General features: G+C 41.1%; 1 protein-coding gene across 5 annotated transcripts in view; it reads left to right on the top strand.

The window, feature by feature from the left end:
* The window catches only part of ssh2 (slingshot protein phosphatase 2), a 131,063-nt gene extending 110,832 nt beyond the window's left edge, over positions 1 to 20,231 (top strand). For all 5 annotated transcript variants that reach the window (XM_004911700.4, XM_004911702.4, XM_004911699.4 and 2 more), the window contains 9 exons: positions 826 to 891; positions 1,026 to 1,220; positions 1,663 to 1,756; positions 2,239 to 2,367; positions 5,954 to 6,000; positions 7,008 to 7,154; positions 11,473 to 11,673; positions 14,507 to 15,305; positions 15,842 to 20,231. In XM_004911700.4, coding sequence (XP_004911757.2) covers positions 826 to 891; positions 1,026 to 1,220; positions 1,663 to 1,756; positions 2,239 to 2,367; positions 5,954 to 6,000; positions 7,008 to 7,154; positions 11,473 to 11,673; positions 14,507 to 15,305; positions 15,842 to 17,878 — 3,715 coding nt within the window. In that variant the 3' untranslated portion in view covers positions 17,879 to 20,231. The remainder of the gene's footprint in view (positions 1 to 825; positions 892 to 1,025; positions 1,221 to 1,662; positions 1,757 to 2,238; positions 2,368 to 5,953; positions 6,001 to 7,007; positions 7,155 to 11,472; positions 11,674 to 14,506; positions 15,306 to 15,841) is intronic.
* The last annotated feature ends 1,715 nt before the right edge of the window (positions 20,232 to 21,946 follow it).

Raw genomic sequence — 21,946 nt, 5'->3', positions numbered from 1 at the left:
GAGCCGCTACAACAATGCTTCTCGTTGTTATTTGTTATTGTTTTTTGTTTCTCTTATTTACCTTTCCATATATATATATATATATATATATATATATATATATATATATATATATATATATATATATATATATATATATATATATATATATATATATATATATATATATATATATATATATATATATATATATATATAATATATGCAGTCTGCTAAAGTTGTAATGCAAAATGACAAACAAAAACAATAAAAATTTTAAGTTTAAAAAAATGTTTGCAATTAATACAAATGTTTTAATTGGGCATAATCTGCCTGTTTTTGCTCTTCACAAACCTCTGTCTTCACACACCAGAGCCTTAGGTGACCTTCACTGTGTCCCAGATTGTCTTGCTCTCCCAGTTCCAGCAGACTATTAACTGTACCCATGTCACTTCCATCAGCCAAACATAGCTCTATAAGCAAGGCACTTGCACTGCGGCTTGCATTTCACCTTTCATAGAATAGTGGGTTTGCTTCCCCTTAACCGCTCCTTTGTTGGAATTGTTACAATGATGCAACTGTCATTTCTAGCATTAAGCAGTTTTCAGCAGCCAGCGAATATTTTTCTTGCCTGCCTTCCTCTTGAGATTCTTACTCCCCTTTGAAGATGTTGAGCTCTCTCCTATACAAAGCATTCCTAGGACAGCACTCAACATTTCAAACACAGCACCATTATTTTTGCACATTTCCCTTATGTACATTTGAAATGGCTGTTAAATATTTTAGCATATTCTTTGGCAAAGGAATGTGACACTTTCCAACATTTTTTAAATGTAATCTTTACAGAGGGTTCAGCGTTTCCACAGACAACAGAGTTCACATCTTCAAGCCTGTGTCTGTTCAAGCCATGTGGTGAGTAACTGTACATTTTTGTACATTAAGGTAACTTGATTTCTTAATGATTTTCAATCATTAAACCCTGCCCCGAAACTCTCTGATCTGAAATGTAATCCTAATCTCCCGTCTTTTTTTTTTTTCTTCTCCAGGTCTGCCTTGCAGAGTTTGCACAAAGCCTGTGAGATAGCCCGCATCAATAACTACTACCCTGGCAGTCTCTTTCTAACCTGGGTCAGTTACTATGAGAGTCACATCAACTCTGATCAGTGCTCAATCAATGAATGGAATGCTATGCAAGATGTGCAGTCACACCGCTCCGATTCCCCAGTGCTGTTCACTGATGTGTAAGTTCCCCCTCAGTATGCAAGGGTAAATAGAATTCTTGTATTCACAGGAGGCTAGTACCTGCAGATTTCCTAGTCTGCATGTTTCTGTAGTTTCACTGGTGAGTAGAATTATGAAATGATAGCTGTGTAGAGTCACTTTCCCCTGATGATCAGTTGGGCTATTTTTGCAGTAGGTGATAAGGCCCCAAGCAGCAAGCTGAGTGGAATGCCTTTACTGCTTCGCTTCTTTCCTAAACCATAAATGGACTGCGAGAGCTGATACCAGGCCTGAAAAGGTATAGGACAGATGGGCTCTTTTGAGAATGAGTGTAGGCAGCCATTAGACAATCCAAATCTACTGTGGGAAGCGTATGCCTGCCAGGCATCAAACACTTGTGCCTGCGATAACAAGCGTGACTATACAGTGCATTAAGCTCTGTAATTATGTTTTGTTTTACAGCCCAACAGAGCGGGAACGCACAGAGCGCTTAATTAAAAGTAAGCTACGAGAAATCATGATGCAAAAAGACCTGGAAAATATCACATCCAAGGAGGTGAGATATGTTCATATGGAAATGCTAGGTCGCTATAGAGAATTTCAAATTTTAGCAATTTTCCAATTGACATGTGTAATTGCACTAATTAGAACGAAGACTTAGCCGCCAATATATTCCCACTGATTTACTCTGTAGCCCTCAAGCTGTTGCTGACCAAAACTTCTCATCATGCCAGTAAAGCCCAACCATATTCTTTATCCCTGTTCTAATGTTAAAAATATATATTGTTTTTTTTCTATAACTATTCGAAAGTTTCTTTTTACAAGAGTGGAAAGTTACTTAGTTCTTCCTAATCCACCTAATCAGCGAAATTGCCTACACAGAAATTGATTACATTATGATATAAATGTCATAACTTTCTACTAAGCAAAAAAAGCCATTATATTCCCCCCAGTGCTTTATGCACACCCCTTTACCTGCTGTATTAATACTATGATCCATGCATGCGTAGGTTGCAATTAACACTTTGTTTCCTGCAGATTCGGACAGAGCTGGAAATGCAGATGGTGTGCAACCTAAGGGAGTTTAAAGAGTTCATCGACAACGAGATGATTGTCATCTTGGGACAGATGGACAGCCCAACTGAGATTTTTGACCATGTATTCCTGGTAAGTAGTTTTGCTCAAACCTGTTTTTTCACTTTTGGTCTAATTATATATGGTAGTGTGTTTAGGAAAATGCCCTTTAGATTACACAGCAGAGCACTGAGAAACTTTAAGGTAGAATTTCAAGCAGGAAATAACCCTGTTATTTTAAGTCTCCAAATGCATTCGTTTTTTCATGTTATTTGTCTGTCACTGTCATGTACCAACAGCATGACTACCCCAGGAAACGTACTATAAATGGCAATCCCCCCTTACTTTAAAATTAATTTCTTAGAAGTCACATCAGAGTTCCACGATTTATATAAATCATTTGGCCTACAACCTTGGGATCTCCTAATGCCTAGTGCCTTCTAATACCCTTATTTATATACATATACAGCAAATGGACACAGCACTCACAGGACTTGAAAGGAAACAAAAACTAATAAAGGATTTTTTGTTTCCTTTCAAGTCCTGTGAGTGCTGTGTCCATTTGCTGAGTACATTTTTATACTTACACTTGGCACCCAGATTATTGTTACTTTCAGGAGAGTGCCCTTCTCTTACTTTGCTCCATTAATTGTAAAGCACTGCGTAATTTAATATATAAATAATTGATGACGATTCTTCTGATGTTAGTAGAGGTATGGGATCCCTTATCCGGAAACCCATTATCCAGAAAGCTCTGAATTACGGAATGCGCATCCCCATAGACATTTTAATGAAATAATTCAGAAATTTTAAACTGATTTCCTTTTTCTCTGTAGTAACAAAACAGTACCTTGTAATTGATCCCAACTAAGATAGAAATAATCCTTATTGGATGCAAAACAATCCTATTGGGTTTAATTAATGTTTTAGTGATTTTTTTAGTAGACTTAAGGTATGGAGATCCGAATTACAGGAAGACCCCTTATCCAGAATACCCTTGGTCCCGAGCATTCTGGATAACGGGTCCTATGCCTGTATATAGCTGTGGTCCCCAGCCAGTGGCGCGGGAGCAACATGCTGCTATCCAACCCTTTGGATATTGCTCCCAGTGGCCTCAGAGAAGGTGCTTATTTTTTTATTCCTAGCTTAAAGGCAAGTTTTGGTTACATAAAAACCCTGCAGGCTGCCAGTCCTCATAGGGGCTACCAAATTGCCAATCACAGCCCTTATTTGGCACCCCATGTATATTTTTCATGTTTGACGCTCCCCAACTCTTTTTACATTTGAATGTGGCTCACAAGTAAACATTTTTGTTCTCAAAATGATACAAACATGAATATACACTAGGGATGTTGGGAAAGAAAGTTTAAAAACCACAAATAAAAGGAATCTTTCCTGGCAAGGCAAGCACTATTGCACTTCCACTGTTGCTATACTTTCACATATGGATGTCATATAATAAGTTATTCATGCATACTTAACCGTGTAAAGGGGCACAAACGCCATTTCTTTCTTCATGTTTTCAGATTCATTGGAATGTCTCTATTCTATTCGCTATTTCTGCCTTCTGCTATAAGTCGACTCTATTAGTGTAAAGAACACAATTTTACTATACATTAGAAGGATCCTGCCCCCTCCCAGTCCAAGTACCAGACATAAATGTTGGGGAGGTTAACATCAGGTCTGCTCTCTCATGTAGTGGCCCTAATTACAGTAACTGCATAGATTTTATTCAGCTGGAAACTAGAGTTAGCATGATATCCCCATAGGTATGTGAAATTTTCATTTTTTCACCCTTATAGTTAATCAAGAGTGAAAACTAGGGCAGCTTAAGCAATGCAGTCAGTGTCAGCTCATCCATTCTTATAAAGAGAGCAGCTTTGTGGCTTTGTATCACTTTAGAGAGCAGGAAGCAGTGGGGGTTTGAAAGCACAAAAGGTTAATTGCAGTTGACCACTTGGAAGTAAGAACTATTTATACTGCAAGGACACGGATCTGCTGGCCAGGTAGTGGCGGGACAAATAACTGCAGGGAAATCTGCAGGCAAGCTAAACTCAAACTTTTGGAAAGAAAAAATCTTGGCCTTTACTGATTCCCTGCATCTGAGAACATAACTGTCTGTACAGTCTGAAACGGTGATATGAGGGCATAGGGCCAGGTTAGAACCTTCTATACAAAGTGTACAAATGGCTGACGTCAGCCTGTGTGCAGTGCCTTTACATGAGAATAGCGTGTGAGCCTACCTGCAGGAGGAGGCGGCAGAGACTTGGCAACGGTGAGCTGATCATTTCTGTTATTAAACTGCCAAGATGGGCAGGGAATTTGGCTGTACAAGGGCTTTGTTGCTGTTCTGCAGGTGCAGATTGAAAACTTGAAAGGAAACCCTATGGAGCCTGTGTTTATACATGAATAATCACAAAGTACATATAGTTATTGGAAAGATGGTGTAATATTTCAGTCTCTAATGCTTAATAATGCATGTTGTGGGCACATAAAAGCATAATGACCTACTCTGGTAGATCAGCGGAACCAAAAGAGACTGAAATATTTAACCTGGTTTGCAGTTAGTTAAGAATAATATCCTAATAGCCATGTTCTCTGATCACCTTTGTTTTTACTACTCAAGGAGGATATTTATCGCTGAGTCTTAGCTGGTTACTTAGCTGGTTGCTATACTGGTACTACACTCAGCCTTCATTCAAAACATTGTGGCCCTTTCTGGAAAAGGGCAGACAAAGCCCTATATAAAGAAAGCTAATAACTGTCCACAGGAGCCCACTATCTTGGATCTTGTTGGTGTCAGTGGCACTGCACGTGCTCAATGTTTTCTCGGCTGCTGTTGAAAAGCTAAGCTTACGGGTCCTCTGAAATCATCAGTCAGAAAATGAGTTCATAGTATGGAGCTGTTTTAATGCTGTGTGACATTAAGTAAGAGACAGAAATATACTGTACAAGTGAGATGTAAAGAGGCAGTTGACCAGCCATTGAATAAGACTCTCTTATTCCCCTATATGCCTCTTCTGGTCAGTTTATTGCAGAGAGCAGCCTGTTACCTAAAAACTGAAACAGGCTGACACACAACTGAGCTGACACACAGTTGACGAACGTCCTGTACCTCGTGCCTACTTGTCATATCCGGGAGTTCAACTACTTTCTCTGTCAGTGACACTCCTGCCACAAGAGCTGTACAGCTGGAGCTTCTACCTGGTCTGACAAGTTGTTCCCCACCCATGGGAGGGTTGTTCTAATGTGTCCTGTTACCATACGGGGATGAAATCATTTGTTTGCCTTCATGTCACAGGTTTTTCCTGAGCCGAACACGGATTTTCACTTAGTTACACATAATTTGTCGGACACTGATACCCTCATTAATTGTGATGTGGCTTTTTGTGATGTTTTACTGTATGTATATATATATCCATATATCCAATCACAAAGTCAGATCCTAATTTCGGAGAATATGGTGCACTTTATTGAAATGAAAGAAGTAGCCGTCACCAATGTCCATGTTCATATACCACAATAAACTTTATACAGTCCCTTCAAGTGTTTTCCAATAGGGGTTTCTTCCACTGGAGGGTTGGGTATAATAACTGCTTCGCTTTTCCATTTGTATATTCTGACAGTTTGTAACAATTCCCAGTATTCATTTTCTACTCTGCTTCTCGTGTTATTTTAGGGCTCCGAGTGGAATGCCTCCAATTTGGAAGACTTGCAGAACAGAGGGTACGTAGACAATAAGTTAAAGGAATCCGAATAAAGTAAAATAACTTTCCCAAACACATAGCACCCCAGTGTATATTATCTAATGCTGTGATTGTTCCTCCATCACTTTCTATCATTAGCCTTTATCTTCTGTTTGTAACCCCTGCAGCTATTGCCCCAATGAAAACACTAGCATGCTTCTGAGCAACGGTGTTTGTGGGAACAGCGCCACCTGAGGCGGCCAAGTTGATGCCGGGGCCCGCATCGCTAGTGCAATAGCACTTTGCACCAGAAGAGCCAAAATTCCGATATAAAAATCGGAATTTCAGATCTTTAAGTTACCAAGAGCAGCTTTTTGTCACCCCTGGTAACCCATCCGGCACTGCCGCCTGGGGCAAGTGTCTCAACTGTCCTCACAGCAGCAGCGCCCCTGGGTTGGAAGCAACTTAAATGCCATCTGTGCCACAGCTCAGAGTTTTTAGTCCAACGAAAGAAAAGGTTTCTTTTTTAGGGACCAATTATAAAGCTAATAAATTAAAAATCTGTTAAAATGGCAGATATTTAGCTTATTTTAACTTGTGGGTTTTGTTTTTAACTGGCATGTTGCTGTATAATAGAAATAGGCCAAGTTGTATTTTCTGTTGTGTAGATCTCTTTAGAAACTTGGCCTGTGTCCTTATTATTCCAGATCAGCGTGAGGGATTCAGTAATGTTTCTTGTGAGGCCACAGACTGGTTTGGCAATGTGGATATTTTTAAACCATTCACTCTTGTTTACCTCGGCACACTGCCATTTGGAGCTGAGAGAGAAAGCCGCTACCCCTTCTCTTCTTCCTAATTTCAAGGGCATTTCAAAGTCATTATTTTAACTTGTTGTTGTCCTTATGGTACTCGCACCCTCTATAATCTACTTTTCCCTCATGTTACATAAGTCGTGTCGCTGTGCTTTAGAGCTATCATTTCAGAGCGCCACGGCAGTGCTCCTGCTGGATGTTATGGTTCTAAGTTTGTGACCTTTATTTCTAACAGGGTGAGGTACATCTTGAATGTTACGCGTGAAATTGATAACTTTTTCCCTGGACTCTTTGAATATCACAATATAAGGGTGTATGACGAGGAAGGCACTGACCTGCTGGCTTATTGGAACGATACCTTCAAATTCATCTCAAAAGCCAAGTAAGTAAAACTTCCAATGAGGTCTTTAGTCATTAAGGATTTCAGCCTTGCTTATCTGTTGCAGTAAATCCCTGTGTGTTACTTATCAAACTCCTAATATGAACCTGAAAACAGGGGGCTTAACCCCTGTCATTTTTGAGCATTACTTTTCATTGACTCCAAATAACTGAAGTACTCCCAGTAGTAAATGTAGCACTGCATGAACCAGTGTAGGGACACAGTGACCCCCAGTTAGTAATGCACTTAGCAAAAGGAATGACAGCCCGCAAGTCTTTTCCAGCTGGGCTACATAGTAACATAGTAAGTTGGGTTGAAAAAAGACATACGTCCATCAAGTTCAACCATAATGCCTAAATATAACCTGCCTAACTACTAGTTGATCCAGAGGAAGGCAAAAAACCCCATCTGAAGCCTCTCTAATTTGCCGCAGAGGGGAAAAAATTCCTTCCTGACTCCAAGATGGCAATCGGACCAGTCCCTGGATCAACTAGTACTAAGAGCTATCTCCCATAACCCTGTATTCCCTCACTTGTACTGAGAGCTATCTCCCATAACCCTGTATTCCCTCACTTGCTAAGAATCCATCCAGCCCCTTCTTAAAGTTATATAATGTATCAGCCAGCACGACTGATTCGGGGAGGGAATTCCACAACTTCACAGCTCTCACTGTAAAAAATCCTTTCCGAATGTTTAAATGGAACCTCCCTTCTTCTAAACGAAGTGGGTGCCCTCGTGTCCGTTGGATGGACCTACTGGTAAATAAAACATTAGAAAGGTTATTATATGATCCCTTTATATATTTATACATAGTTATCATGTCACCTCTTAAGTGCCTCTTCTCCAGTGTAAACAGACCCAACTTGGCCAGTCTTTCTTCATAACTGAGACTTTCCATACCCTTTACCAGCTTAGTTGCCCTTCTCTGGACCCTCTCTAACTCAATAATGTCCCGTTTGAGCACTGGAGACCAAAACTGAACAGCATATTCTAGATGGGGCCTTACCAGCGCTCTGTAAAGGGGAAGAATAACCCCCTCCTCCCGTGAATCTATACCCCTTTTAATACAGCTCAAAACCTTGTTTGCCCTTGCAGCTGCTGCCTGGCATTGCTTGCTACAGCCAAGTTTATTATCTACAAGGACTCCAAGGTCCTTCTCCATTAGGGATTTGCCTAGTGCAGTCCCATTAAGGGTATACGGGGCTTGCATATTTTTACATCCCAGGTGCATGACCTTACATTTATCCACATTAAATCTCATCTGCCACTTAGCTGCCCAGATTGCCAGTTGGTCAAGATCCTGCTGCAGGGATGTCACATCCTGGATAGAATTGACTGGTCTGCAGAGTTTTGTGTCATCTGCAAACACTGATACATTACTCATAATACCCTCCCCTAAGTCATTTATGAACAAATTAAACAAAAGTGGACCCAGTACAGAACCCTGAGGGACCCCACTGAGAACCTTACTCCAAGTAGAGAATGTACCATTAACAACCACCCTCTGTACCCGATCCTGTAGCCAGTTTTCTATCCATGTGCAAACGACTTCACTAAGACCAATAGACCTTAGCTTAGAAAGCAGTCATTTGTGGGGAACGGTATCAAATGCTTTGGCAAAATCCAAATAGATTATATCTACTGCATCCCCACTGTCCAGCTTCTTACTTACCTCATCATAAAAAGCAATTAAATTGGTCTGACATGACCTGTCCTTCATAAAGCCATGCTGATTACTGCTCATAATGCCATTCTCCACTATATAATTTTGAATGTGATCCCTTAACAAGCCTTCAAATAACTTGCCCACCACGGATGTCAAACTATAATTGCCAGGCTGAGATCTTACTCCCTTTTTAAATATGGGAATGACATTCGCCTTCTTCCAATCCCTAGGTACCATACCTGATGAAAGAGAGTCTGAGAATATCAGAAACAAGGGCCACTGCAATTCTGCCCCTAGCTCTCTCAGTACCCGAGGGTGTATTCCATCTGGCCCAGGTGCCTTGTTTACATTTATCGTGTGTAACCCTTTAAGCACCATATCCTGTGCCAACCACTGTGTAGTTGGAGCTGAGGCAACAGTGCAGCTATTGGGTGGGACTTGGCCCACTGGCTCCTCTACTGTATACACAGAAGAAAAGAACTGGTTAAGCACATCTGCCTTTTCTGTATCCGCTGTAACCATATTGTTATTATAACTCAATGGGGCCACACCCTCAACCTGCATCTTTTTACTATTAATATACTTAAAAAACTTTTTGGGGTTAGTCTTGGCCTCGGCCGCGATGCGCTCCTCATTTTCTATCTTTGCCTTCCGGATTGCTGTTTTACAACACTTGTTATAGTGTTTATAATCATTAAACGCATCTACTGTCCCCTCTGACTTATATTTCTTAAAAGCTTTCCTTTTTCTCCCTATTAACTTCTTTACCTCAGAGTTAAGCCACATAGGGTGATTCTTAACACTTCTACTTTTTCTTATTAATGGAATAAATTGAGAACAGTAATGATTTAATATCATTTTAAATGACAACCATTTCTGCTCTGTGTTTTTATCAGAAAACATAATGCCCCAATCTATGCCCTGAAGCGCTGCCCTTAAGGAGCTAAAATTTGCCTTCCTAAAATTCATTGTCTTTGTTGCCCCCGTGTAAATTTGTTTCCTGCACCAAACATCAAATGAAATAACATTATGGTCACTATTGCCCAGGGGTTCAACCACTTGCACATTTGCTATACGTTCTGGGTCATTAGACTTGTAGGTGATAATGGAAGACTTGTAGAGTATTTCTGTATTCACTAATAGATGTATTTCTCTATTTTAGAGCTGAGGGGGGCCTCATTTTGACCTGTACTAGAGGTCCATTTAAATTCCCTGAAATTTGAAATGAAAACAAAAAACAGCAGCAGCCTTGGATCAGTTACTCATGGGGGCGATTTTGCGGCCATGTTTTCACTAGCGCAGAAAGCTTGTCTAAAATTTTTCTTAATGTGAACTACTTGTAGGGATTCTCATAGAGCCAGTAGAGCAAGGTAATTTTGGGTGATTTGTCCCCTTCTCTTGAGCTACTAAAAGTACATTGCAGGTAGTGCCCTAAATACCACTGTGTGCCTTTGCCCTTAATGTTACAGTGCCCGCTTCTAGAAACATGCCTGCTGTGTTCTTTTAATTGCTCAAGACTCCACTCTTATAATCTGCATTTAGCTAATTATTTTTTAACCCTGTTTTATAAGTGGGTCAAAGGATTTAAATGTTTTCTAGCTGTAGAATGTGCAGGAGTAGAGGCAGGCGTTGGGGCCAATAACGTCTCCTGTGTCCTTGTTTAACATAACATGACTTTCGGATTGCAGTTTCCTTGTTTAAACATGAATCAAGAAGAATGACAGGCATCTGTTCATATTGAGTCATCCTTCTGTGCTAGGCAGGTTTATTATTTAGCATAACACTGCTTTGTTTTGAGCCTGTAACTGCAAAACACCCGGCAAGTGATTTTTTTTATCTCTCTTAACTAAGTATTGCTGTCTGCCAGTTGGCTGCCTGATAAAAAGACACAAAAGCCTACATTCCTACAAAATGTACTTACAATGATTGGTCAGAGATCTCTGGTCTCTGGTGTAACGATCATGCATTAAAGGGACAGAACACCCCAAGCAAAAAGGTAGTGATAAAGAATAAATTCTGTGTGTGCAGATTCACCCACAGGCCCCCTGACTTGGATGGATTCTGTTCTCAAGCTAGCCTTAGTTACGTCAACTATGGCCTTGAAGACAGAACCACCTATTTGGCAAAGAAAAGATCCTTGTTTTCTGTGCTGTGAACAGATATTTCTATGCGTGTACACTGGTAAACTGGTAATGCATTTGCTCATACATTTCTTATGATGTGTGCTACTATGTCACAAAGTCTATATAAACCTGGTGCTGTCTTTGTTCTGACTATCTATTGCTCAGAACCCACGTACGTGTCTAATAAACCTTACCTAATTACCTCAAACAACTTTCGGTATCTGAATTTTCCATAATAGTAATACCCATTCTCATGTATCCTATGTGAATGCAGTATAAGAATAGTCTGTATGCAGTGCTCATCTTTTTTGGGAAAAGTAATATTAAGGATACATACTGTACAAGGATCCAGGGCTATAGTGGTTAGCACACCACAGTGTGATCTTGCCCCAATTGTTGGTAGCTATGCCTGTATAGCTTCTGTAACATACCTTCCTAGTGTGTGTTGGGAGAGGAAGGTGGCATGAGATGCTGTTAGAATATGTTTAATAGCTTTGACCTATGCATAATACACATACTATTCTCTACACAGGAAGCATGGTTCCAAATGCCTTGTGCACTGCAAAATGGGTGTGAGCCGCTCTGCATCTACTGTGATTGCCTATGCCATGAAGGAGTATGGCTGGAACTTGGACCGGGCCTTTGATTATGTGAAGGAGAGACGCACTGTAACCAAGCCAAACCCAAGTTTCATGAAGCAGCTAGAGGAATATCAAGGCATTCTGCTTGCAAGGTGAATGCTATCTCCTTACTGTACCCCTCAGCTTAACAATGTGTCTGTTAACCTCTAGGACTTCATGAAGAGCATTGCTGGACAGTCCCAGCTTATGTCTTCATCGCTGAATCAGTTGTGATTATCAGCGGGAGGGCACAATGTTCCTGGAGCCATGAGATATACAGCAGAAAGCCTTGCCATGAGATCTGCGTGACACCTCTCTCATGTTACACCGTGTGGGCAGCACATTAATCATCCAGCAGAATCTCTTGCCCAATTGCCAATTCACAGAATAACAGAGTGAAACGTTTTGGCCTGCAGGAAGCCATGTATACCCTCCCCGAGCTGTACAGCATTGTTTCCCCACACCCTTCCCAGAGGCCACCTGCTTCGGTCTGTGTCATTGAAACAGTGTGTTCTTGCAATACACAGGATACCCTGAGTGTAGCAACTTGTCTCGTGTTGCGCACACACACACTCTCTCGGATGATCAAAGCCGTCACTTTGAAACCTAATTTCCAAAATAGATGTAGCAACCAAACCCATGGCCTTTCAGGCTGTTTACAGTACATTCATTTCCTTTTTAACGGGCCTATGAGGGGCAGGCTACCTAGAATCGGCCCCCCTAAGCACCATGCCTTGTTTTCTTAATTTCATCTGTAGTCACTGCCATATTGCTTGCTTCAGCTTCCACACAACTGATTCTGAGAACCCCTTAGCAAAGACAAAGGTCGGCTAATTTATGTTTGTAAACAGAGATGTGTTGAGATGTTATGCCCATGCAGCACATTATCCCTCCATATTAGCATTAAAATAAACTTTACAGATAAACCAGTATTTGACAGATGTATCGGAGCTATTTACTTAACAAAGGAGGCAACCATTGGCCCATCACCTGTTACCTACTACAGCTCCCAGTATCTCATACTAACATGGTGCTTGGAGGTATAGGCAGCCATTATAGTTAAAGGAGAACTAAACCCTAAAGATTAAAGGAACAGTAACGCCAAAAATGAAAGTGTGTTAAAGTATTTAAAATATAATGTACTGTTACCCTGCACAGCTAAAGTTGTGTATTTGCTAAAGTAACAGTACTATAGTTTATATAATAAGCTGCTTTGTAGCCACGGGGGCAGCCATTCAACCTGGAAAAAAGAAGAAAAGGCACAGGTTACATAGCAGATAACAGATAAGCTCTGTAGAATATTATCTGTTATCTGCTATGTGCCTGTGCCTTTTCTCCTTTGAATGGCTGCCCCCATGGCTACATAGCAGCTTTGTTTATATAAACTATAATAGTCTTTCTGAGGCAAAGACACCAGCTGTACCAGCACAGGGCAACAGTACATAATATCGTAATTATTTTTATACACTTTCATTTTTTGGTGTTACTGTTCCTTTAATGTGGCTAGAAATGCCATAATTTATATTCTAAAAAGTTTCAACATCTCTATAGTAGTAACAATATAATAAGTCTTTACAGTTGTCACAGGAGCTTTCCATCTTGAATTTTTTTTAATCTGTCTGGGACAGTGAACATGCTCAGTGGGCTGTTGAAAAGCTGAACTTAGGGGTCTTTGCAAGTTATGAAGCAGAAAATTAGGTTGGCCTGTCATATAAACTGATGCTACAGGTCTGATTATTAAATACAGAGGCCATTTATATTTATTGATCACATTGATCCCTTAGCCGACAGCAGCCCAAAACAAGCGCTGGGAATCAGCAGAAAAGCAGACGGGAGCTACTGGGGGCATCTTTAAAGGGACAGATCTTTGTGCTAAAGGGCTGGGGTTGCCGTGGGCTGGTACAGAAGCCTACATAATAAACAACATTTCTTTTCTTTAGTTAAGCTTTAGTAAGCTTTAGCCAGGACAGTGCCTTAGGGTTTCTACTCTCAATGCTAGGGGTTTGGGAACAGAGCACCACCTGCTGTACTGCTGAGGTACTTGCACAAAACGGCTTGACTTGCATTCCTATCTCTACATTTCCTAGAAAAATCCCACCAAGATTATGTATACAGAGCAGATGACCTTGGTCATCTGAATTCCTGCATGTGATACAGTCTCTATTTAGCCTCCTCCATGTTTCCATTCCAGAGCTCTTGGCCTGATCTGTAAGCACAAACCAACAAGCAAGTAGATGATACAAGGCCTGCATGGAAAATAGTTTCCCTGATGGAATTAATTTTATTCTGTACTTGTGGTCTTTGTGTCGCACGTAATTAGACTGGCAAAGACTGGCCAGGATGCCCAGGCATTAAGAATGTTGCCCTATTTTTCATCTGAAAAGTAATTAAAGAGTTTTACTGCATTTGTTACCCCAGTGTTAATGCAATGAAACTGAACATAGATATTACTCCAGGAATACAACTGGCCGCTGTACCTTGAGGTGCCCCTGCAACAGGAGATCTGTAAGGGAAGCATATGCTGTTCCTCTGAACTAACAGATGGGCAAATGGGCTTTCCTTCATCAGGAACTTAGCGCTCTCTCTCTCTCAAGAAAAATCAAATAAATTGTCAAGGAAAGTGGTGTTTTGTTATATAAATATATAAGTGATAATTTGGGTATTTTGCCCTCTGCCCTTCTATATTGGGGAATCTTGCCTTCCAATCTTGTACTGCAGGAGTGTCCTACAGCCCATCTGCCAGTTGCCAGGGCTTATTTCCACTATATCTGCAAAGCCATTGGTCAGACTTTCCTGCCCCAAAAGGCACCAGCACTAAATATTAACATGCATCAAGCTTGTTGACAACTCCTCATTAATGCCCAATAGCAACAGACATTATTTCATCAGATACTTTCATTTTTTTTTTCTTTTTTTTGTTTATATCATTCATTTCTGTCCCTACAGCAAACAGAGACACAACAAGCTGTGGCGCTCTCATTCAGACAGTGATCTCTCTGACCACCACGAACCTGTTGGGAAAACAGGGTTGGAAATGAGCAAAAAGGACATAACCTCTTCAGCAGAGCAGCTCTCCGACACTCATCATTCCTTTTCTTTGGGCCCGCACACAGAGAACTGCAACCCAGACTGCCCCATGGACAGCACCTTGTACAATGAAACCCAAGCACGTTTTGAGTTTACATCCTGCGACTTTCACACTGAACAGATAGAGGACATTTTAAATCTAAACACCATGAATGGGTGTCCTTCTCGGTGCTGTTCGGATGACACAATACTAGACAATTGTAGAATAGTCGAAAAGGATTTAACTCAGAATCCAGAATCCTTTACTGTTCCAGGTCAGTTACCGGACCTGACACTAGAGGACATGGAGAAAGATGCACTAAAGCCTGAAGTGAACTGCCACCATTTGCATTTAGAAGGACTGAATTCAGATTTCAGAGATTTACAAGAATCCCCAGACCAATTATCCATGACATCACAATCAGAGGAACTTAATGGGGATAGAATTGATTTTCTTAGCGCACTGGAAAAGTTTGTGGAATTATCTCAGGAGAATCGCCCACGGTCCTGTTCTACCACCCGTGCAGATGAAGTGAGCTCTGTCAAGAACAGTGCCCTGAAAGCTTCCTGGCCGGAGACTCCAGTCTACGATAGCCATGTGGACAACCAGAGAATAAGCTCTGATGGGAGCACGTCTCAGACTTCCGAAGATTCCTCTACAGATGAGGAGCAGCCAAAGGTGGGTGACCTTGTAGAGACACCCAATAAAAAACCTTTTATTCGGTCTTTATATGGAAATAAGCCTCACAGGGCAGATATTGCACTTGAGCAACAATAACAACAACCCCCCCCCCGTTAGGGCCTTATTTTATTTCTTTACAAATAGTTGACCCAGGGGCCTATGTGATTGGCAAGATCACCAAATGAGCAGATCTTTATCTCTTTTGGGCCAAATCAAGATGATTGGATTATCTTGATTTGGCCAAGCATGTTGGTGTCTGTAGAATAAAGAGCTGCTCATTTGGGGACCTTGCCAATCACGTTTATAGTGTATGCCCTGCTAACTACTTCTATGTTTAATCCTGTCTGATTTTATTGGAATATAAAATCTATAGCACTGATTCTCAAGTTACAGGATGCCCACGCCATAAATGTTTCACTTCCTTGTTACATGTTTAGTCTCTGCCTGAAGCAAGTTATCCCTGGTGTGGTGGAGGGTTGAATTTCTCATACATTCAAATAATATATTTTTTTTGTATTTGGGTTTTATTATAGGAGATCTCTGAACAGATTGTCCAAGAACCTCTCCCAAAATCTCACTCTGAAAATGCAATATCTGTGAAGGAAATCATTACGGAAATAGAGTCTTTCAACCAAGGAGCGGGCCAGTGCCAACAGAAACCGGACACTCAGTCTAGCCAATCGCAAACACCAAAGAGAAATACCATCCATGATCTGCCACATGATTTTGCTTTAGATCAAGAAAATAACCACAGGCAGGAACCGAGCGACAGAAGCGCTCTTCTGCAAAACGACAAATTGAGGGACTCCAAAGTTGCTACTTGGGATGGTAACCCAGTATCTCAGGAGAATTGTGAAAACTCTAACGAAGCAAATGATTATCAGGAACTCTCCAGCCAAGCACATAAATGGTGTGCTGGTTCTGTCCGACGGGCCACCTTGGAACTGGAGGAACGTTTGAGGCAAGAGCAGGAACAGCAGTACTCTGCCACTTTGCCAACAAGGAAGAACTCAAAGAATGACTCTGCTGTTGGCGATACTGCTCCAAAGGGAAAGCTTGAAGACACTTTACTTGACAGTGCACATGGGGATCACGAAAAGGACAGAAAAAACCAACTTAAGATTGCAGAGTCCACAGAACCAAACTCATCTGAGCCATGTGCAGATTCATCATCCTCTCAGATATCTGAGCCTCAGTGTTTGCTATCCAAACCAGAGAGCCCTGTCTCTGAAATAAAGCTCAAAGAAACAACAAACGAACATGGAGAACTTCATTCACTTGAATCCGTTGAGAGGAAGATTGAACCAATACAGCTTCCTAAGAGAATAGAAATAATAGAGTATAGTATTGGCATTAAGTCTCCCAATGACAATGAACTTTCTCAATGTGAGGATGGAGCCACTCTTGGGGAGGTACTAATAGAGACAAAGACATCCATGATTCTGTCTCCGGAAATGCCCTTTAAAGAGATCCCTGAGACTGAAACAGACAATTCTTTGCATGCAGATTCTTTACATTTGTCAGAGACATGCGAACTAGGGTCACCCAGTGTTTCCTTTTCACTCACCAGTCAATGCGAAGAGCACAACAGTGTAAATATTCCAGTACCCTCAGCATGCACAGGTCCTTCTATGCAGCCAGATCTACTGAGCACTCTCTACCCATATACCCAAGGCTCCATTTCACTAACAGGCGTCACTGAAGAGTGCTCCAGTACTGATGAGGATTTCAGCAAGCCTTTCAGTTGCACAGAGAGTTACCATACGGATGCGTTTGAGGATTTCAATGAAATGATGCACAGAGAAACTGACAGTGCCTTGTCCCAGTGTAGCAGTGAAGATCTGAACTTGATTAGCACAGTCTCTGCAAATATACTGGAGATACGAGAAGTGCTGGATATTCCCCCTCTGTCCTTTGGCTTTGCTCATAGCTCCAGTACTGACAGCATTAAAGACTTGGGTAGCAACCCTGGCGTTGTAAAGCAAAAGGCTAAGGAAATAGAGGCTCGAATTCGGCAAGCAGGTCTTACCACTCCGTCCCAGATGAAACGCTCTGCCTCTTTAGCCAAACTGGGATGTTTAGAACTGTCTAAAGACGACTTGTCAGAGAGAGAATCTGTTTCATCAGACAGTCAGACTTACCCTGACCTGCTTCTGAGCTCGCTTAGGGTTGTGCCTGGAAGCTTTGAAATCTCGCCTGATATTAAATCCCAAGACCCACCAGAAAAGCTGTGCATCCTGTCCACCCAGGTTGAATCTGAACCCACCAAGCATTTTGTTGAACAGATCAAGACGGAAGAGTGTGTAGTGCAGAGCAAGCCAGTAGAAAAGCCCCTTGTGCAGTTTGCCAAAGACTTTGATTCCACTCAACAGGGTTTATCTCCTAGTTCAGAATCTGAACTGACTGTCTCCGAGGGGGGGTCCCCAATGCAATCACTGGTACTAGGTACATCAGTCCCACTGGTATCCATATCCCCTAAACATGAGCATGGCAGAACTCATCCTCTAAGGAGACTTAAAAAAACCAATGAGAAGAAGAGGACAACCAATCCGCTATACAATACCATGTGATCTTAGGAGTTTTATTGTACATTGTTTGTTGTTCTTCTAAAGGGGCTGGTGTAATATGTAAGGAACGTGCACTTTATTGGTTAATTTTATATATTTTGGCATATATTACTGTTTCTGATGCATGTAAGGTATGGGCTCCCCTATCTCATCCTTCACCTTGTAAGTAACTCTTGGCTGCACAGCTGTAGCCCAGTGTACATAGATATATAAATATATAAATATATTTTTTGTTTTTAACTATGAAAAACCTCAAACCTTTTTGTTTTAAGAAAAGTTTAGCTCAACAGGTTCTTAGCTAGTCCTGCTAGAAACTTGGCCATCCTTTTAATGTTCGTTGGAGCCTGGAATCCTTTCTGATACAGTACATCTCAGGCTTCACTTCACCAGGAACCAGATTTGCTCACTAAAAGGCAGGTTTTTATTTCTAAGCAACTGTGAAACTACCATTTAGGAGATCCAAAGCAGGCTTGTCAGACCCTGTGGCCCTCTCTTGTTTCTAATCTAAACCTGACTTGCTGAGAGTTATGGGCAATCTAGCAGAGCAACAACTAGCAGCAATCTTGGCATGGCTGATCCCAAGCCATAGCCCCCCCCCCCCATACAGCTACATTCACTTACTGTAGCCTAGCATTGGAGCAATGGAGCATTCTGTACCAAATGCCTTTTTGGTCCACAGGTTTTTCAGGGCATTATCAGTTGCCAGAGTGGGATAAGGAAATAGATCTTTTATCTTTTGATCTTTTTTTTGTTCATTGACTTCAAACCTTGCACAGTGAATTTGTGATGGGAAGGCTGGTATCTTGACTTTTGATTGGCACAGCCTTTAACCAATCAAGTGAGTGAGCATGGTTCCTTTGCTCAAGGAAATCAGGGTGTTGGTATCCAGTCTATGCCATGCTTTCCGCAGCCCCCCCCAACTGATTTAGTTAGTCCTGGACCAGTCCACCTTTAATTTAGCCTAGACCACTTTGTCACTCCAATTAAGCCTTAATGAACAAGTGGAAGTCCATTCTAGAACTGGTCCTGTTGCTCTGTAAATCATAGTGGCCGCCACAAGAATTGAAAACTGTAAAACAAAACATGCTCATTGATCTATTTTGGGGGTGGGTGCGCCCCCCCTTTCTTACTTGAATTCTTCTATGGACCTTCCAAGTTTTATGGCCATATAACTTCTTTTGCCTTCATTTCTTGTAATCCACTTTCAATTTCTATTCGCTGAAATGCTTCCCCACGCCCCCTTTAAGAAACCCAGTGGATCTCAATGCTGCCTATTTGTTTTTAATGGAGAATACATTTAAATGTTACATAGTGCGTGTGTTAGCTATTTGAATTTCCAAAATGTGTTTGTTGGCCTCCCGGTGTTGTCTTTTAAATTGTGAGTGTGCGACACTATAGAACGAATCTGAATCTTAGTAACACGTGTGTATGTATGTGTGTCTATATATATAATATATATAGATATATATATATATATATTATACATTGTATGTACGCACCCGTAAAACTGTATGTTTTTGCAGGCAAGACTACTTGCTGGAACTGGAAATGCTTTTTTGCTCTTAAGATGTTTTTAAAATGTTATATCATTTCCTCGTAGTCGGTTTAGTTTGCTGCTATTTTCGCTCTGCCGAGAGACTTCTTTCACGTTTTGCCAACCAGGTCTCTGGCGAGTGAAACAGTCATGTCCCTCCCTGCTGCTCAGCTGAGCGTCCCTCTGTAGGTGCCGCCTTAACTTCATGAACGAATGGAAGCTCTGCTCTCATACGGGGCTCGTTGCTTTCCTACCTGCGTGTTGGTGGCCGTATCCCCCATGGTTTGTGTTCGGCCAAGCACATCTCACAGCTTCAGTGCTCTCCTGTAACCGTGTTACATACAAACAGGGAATCGATAGTCGCAATTATTTAATGGTCACCAAAAACAGAATCTTTTTTTTTTTTAGGAGAACCGACCTATGACAAATCCTCCCAATGTTCCTTTGTCACGTCATCGCTTGATGGTGTAGGGCAGCAGGAATCCAAACAGGATCTGGCAAACCCAAACAGCCCATGTTTACAATAAGTCCTGTAGGGGAAGTGATGCTGTCGCTGAACCCAAACGTTCATGTATTTAAGGCACTGGGGTCGGACTGTACAGAGAGATGAGCCCACACCACAGACTCTCACAGCAGCTCACTCTTGGCATAGTTTTGTTTTGTAAATTTGAAAACCCACTAAGATTTTTTTTTTTTTGTTGTTTTGTTTTTTTAAGGGCATTTTTGTACAACAGCTATTCTTTGGTCTTTTACAGAAAATACTGTGGTTGAGGAAATTTATTGTTTACATTGTGAATATTAAACCTGAACAAACAAAAATAACAACAGTCTCTGTTTCTTGTTTGCTAATGGGCGGCACCACAACATCAATCAGAAAGGCTTTAGTGCCAGACAGTTCCAAGATGAAGGGAGGGGCAATCAATAGCGATTAAGGCAAGTGGGTTGTGCTTACTTTTTAAAGGATAAGTAAAACTTTAAAATAAAAATTTAAAATTGTTTAGGGTGCTTTCCCAAGCACTTTTGCAATTTACATTCAATATTTATTTTCAGTTTCAAAGCTATTTGTTATTAATTGTTTCTAATATAATGAATTATTGCCTCCTGCTGGTCAGTTAATGTAACTGTACAGTCGGATATACCTCCAGAACAGGGTTGGCTGCCACCCCAGGGGCCCACGCCCCATGTACATGCTCCCCACAGGAGCCCCATCCCTCCCCCCATAAGTAGACGCAATCAGGGGAGGGAGGCCTGGGATTGGGTCTGGGCCGAAGGGGGGCCGGGCCAACTGGGTTTTTTTCCTGGTTTTCTTATGAATGAGATCAGACACCTCTTGAACAGAGCGACAGCAGACTTGTTTGGGGTTTTTTTGGTCATTTAATTTTCCTTCTGAAGGTACAGGTATGGGACCTGTTATCCAGAATGCTCAGGACCTGGGGTATTCTGTATAAGGGGTCTTCCCATAATTTGGATCTCCAAACCTTAAGTCTGCTAGAAATCATTTAAACATTGAATAAACCCAATAGGAGTGTTTTGCCTCCAATAAGGATTAATTATATCTTAGTTGGGATCAAGTACAGGTACTGTTTTATTATTAACAGAGAAAAAGGAAATCCTTTTCAGTAATTAGAATTATTTGCTTAGAATAGAATCTATGGGAGATAACGGATCCCATACCTGTATATCTCTTTGACTGTACAGTTACAGGAACTGACAAGCAGGTGGCGCTGATTCATTATACTGGCAGTTATTAAAATAAATAATGAATGCAAATTGCAAAAGTACTTAGAAAAGAACCCTATGGAATTTGACATTAACTTTTAAGATTTATTTATCCTTAAGTAAACATCCATACTATCTTTTTTAAAGATTATCTTTTTTTCTAAACCACAACTTCGGATCAATAAGTTGAATGCTCTCTGCTCCTCCCACAATTGTTTTGAAGACTTGTTGGACATTGAAAGTACTTTCTATTAAATTCTATATTACTGCCCATGTGTATAGTTACATAGTTACATAGGGTTGAAAAAAGACCAGTGTCCATCAAGTTCAACCCATCCAAGTAAACCCAACACACTTAACCCACACCTACCAATCTATACACTCACATACATAAACTATAAATACAACCACTAGTACTAACTGTAGATATTAGTATCACAATAGCCTTGGATATTCTGATTGATCAAGAACTCATCCAGGCCCCTCTTAAAGGCATTAACAGAATCTGCCATTACCACATCACTAGGAAGGGCATTCCACAACCTCACTGCCCTCACCGTGAAAAACCCCCTACGCTGCTTCAAATGGAAGCTCCGTTCCTCTAATCTAAAGGGGGGCCTCTGGTGCGCTGATTGTTTTTATGGGAAAAAAGAACATCCCCCATCTGCCTATAATCCCCTCTAATGTACTTGTACAGAGTAATCATGTCCCCTCGCAAGCGCCTCTTTTCCAGAGAAAACAACCCCAACCTCGACAGTCTCACCTCATAGTTTAAATCTTCCATCCCCTTTACCAGTTTAGTTGCAGTCTCTGCACTC

This window comes from Xenopus tropicalis, chromosome 2 (genome assembly GCF_000004195.4).
Source record: "Xenopus tropicalis strain Nigerian chromosome 2, UCB_Xtro_10.0, whole genome shotgun sequence".
Lineage (NCBI taxonomy): Eukaryota > Metazoa > Chordata > Amphibia > Anura > Pipidae > Xenopus > Xenopus tropicalis.
This window is presented reverse-complemented; position numbering and strand designations above follow the sequence as displayed.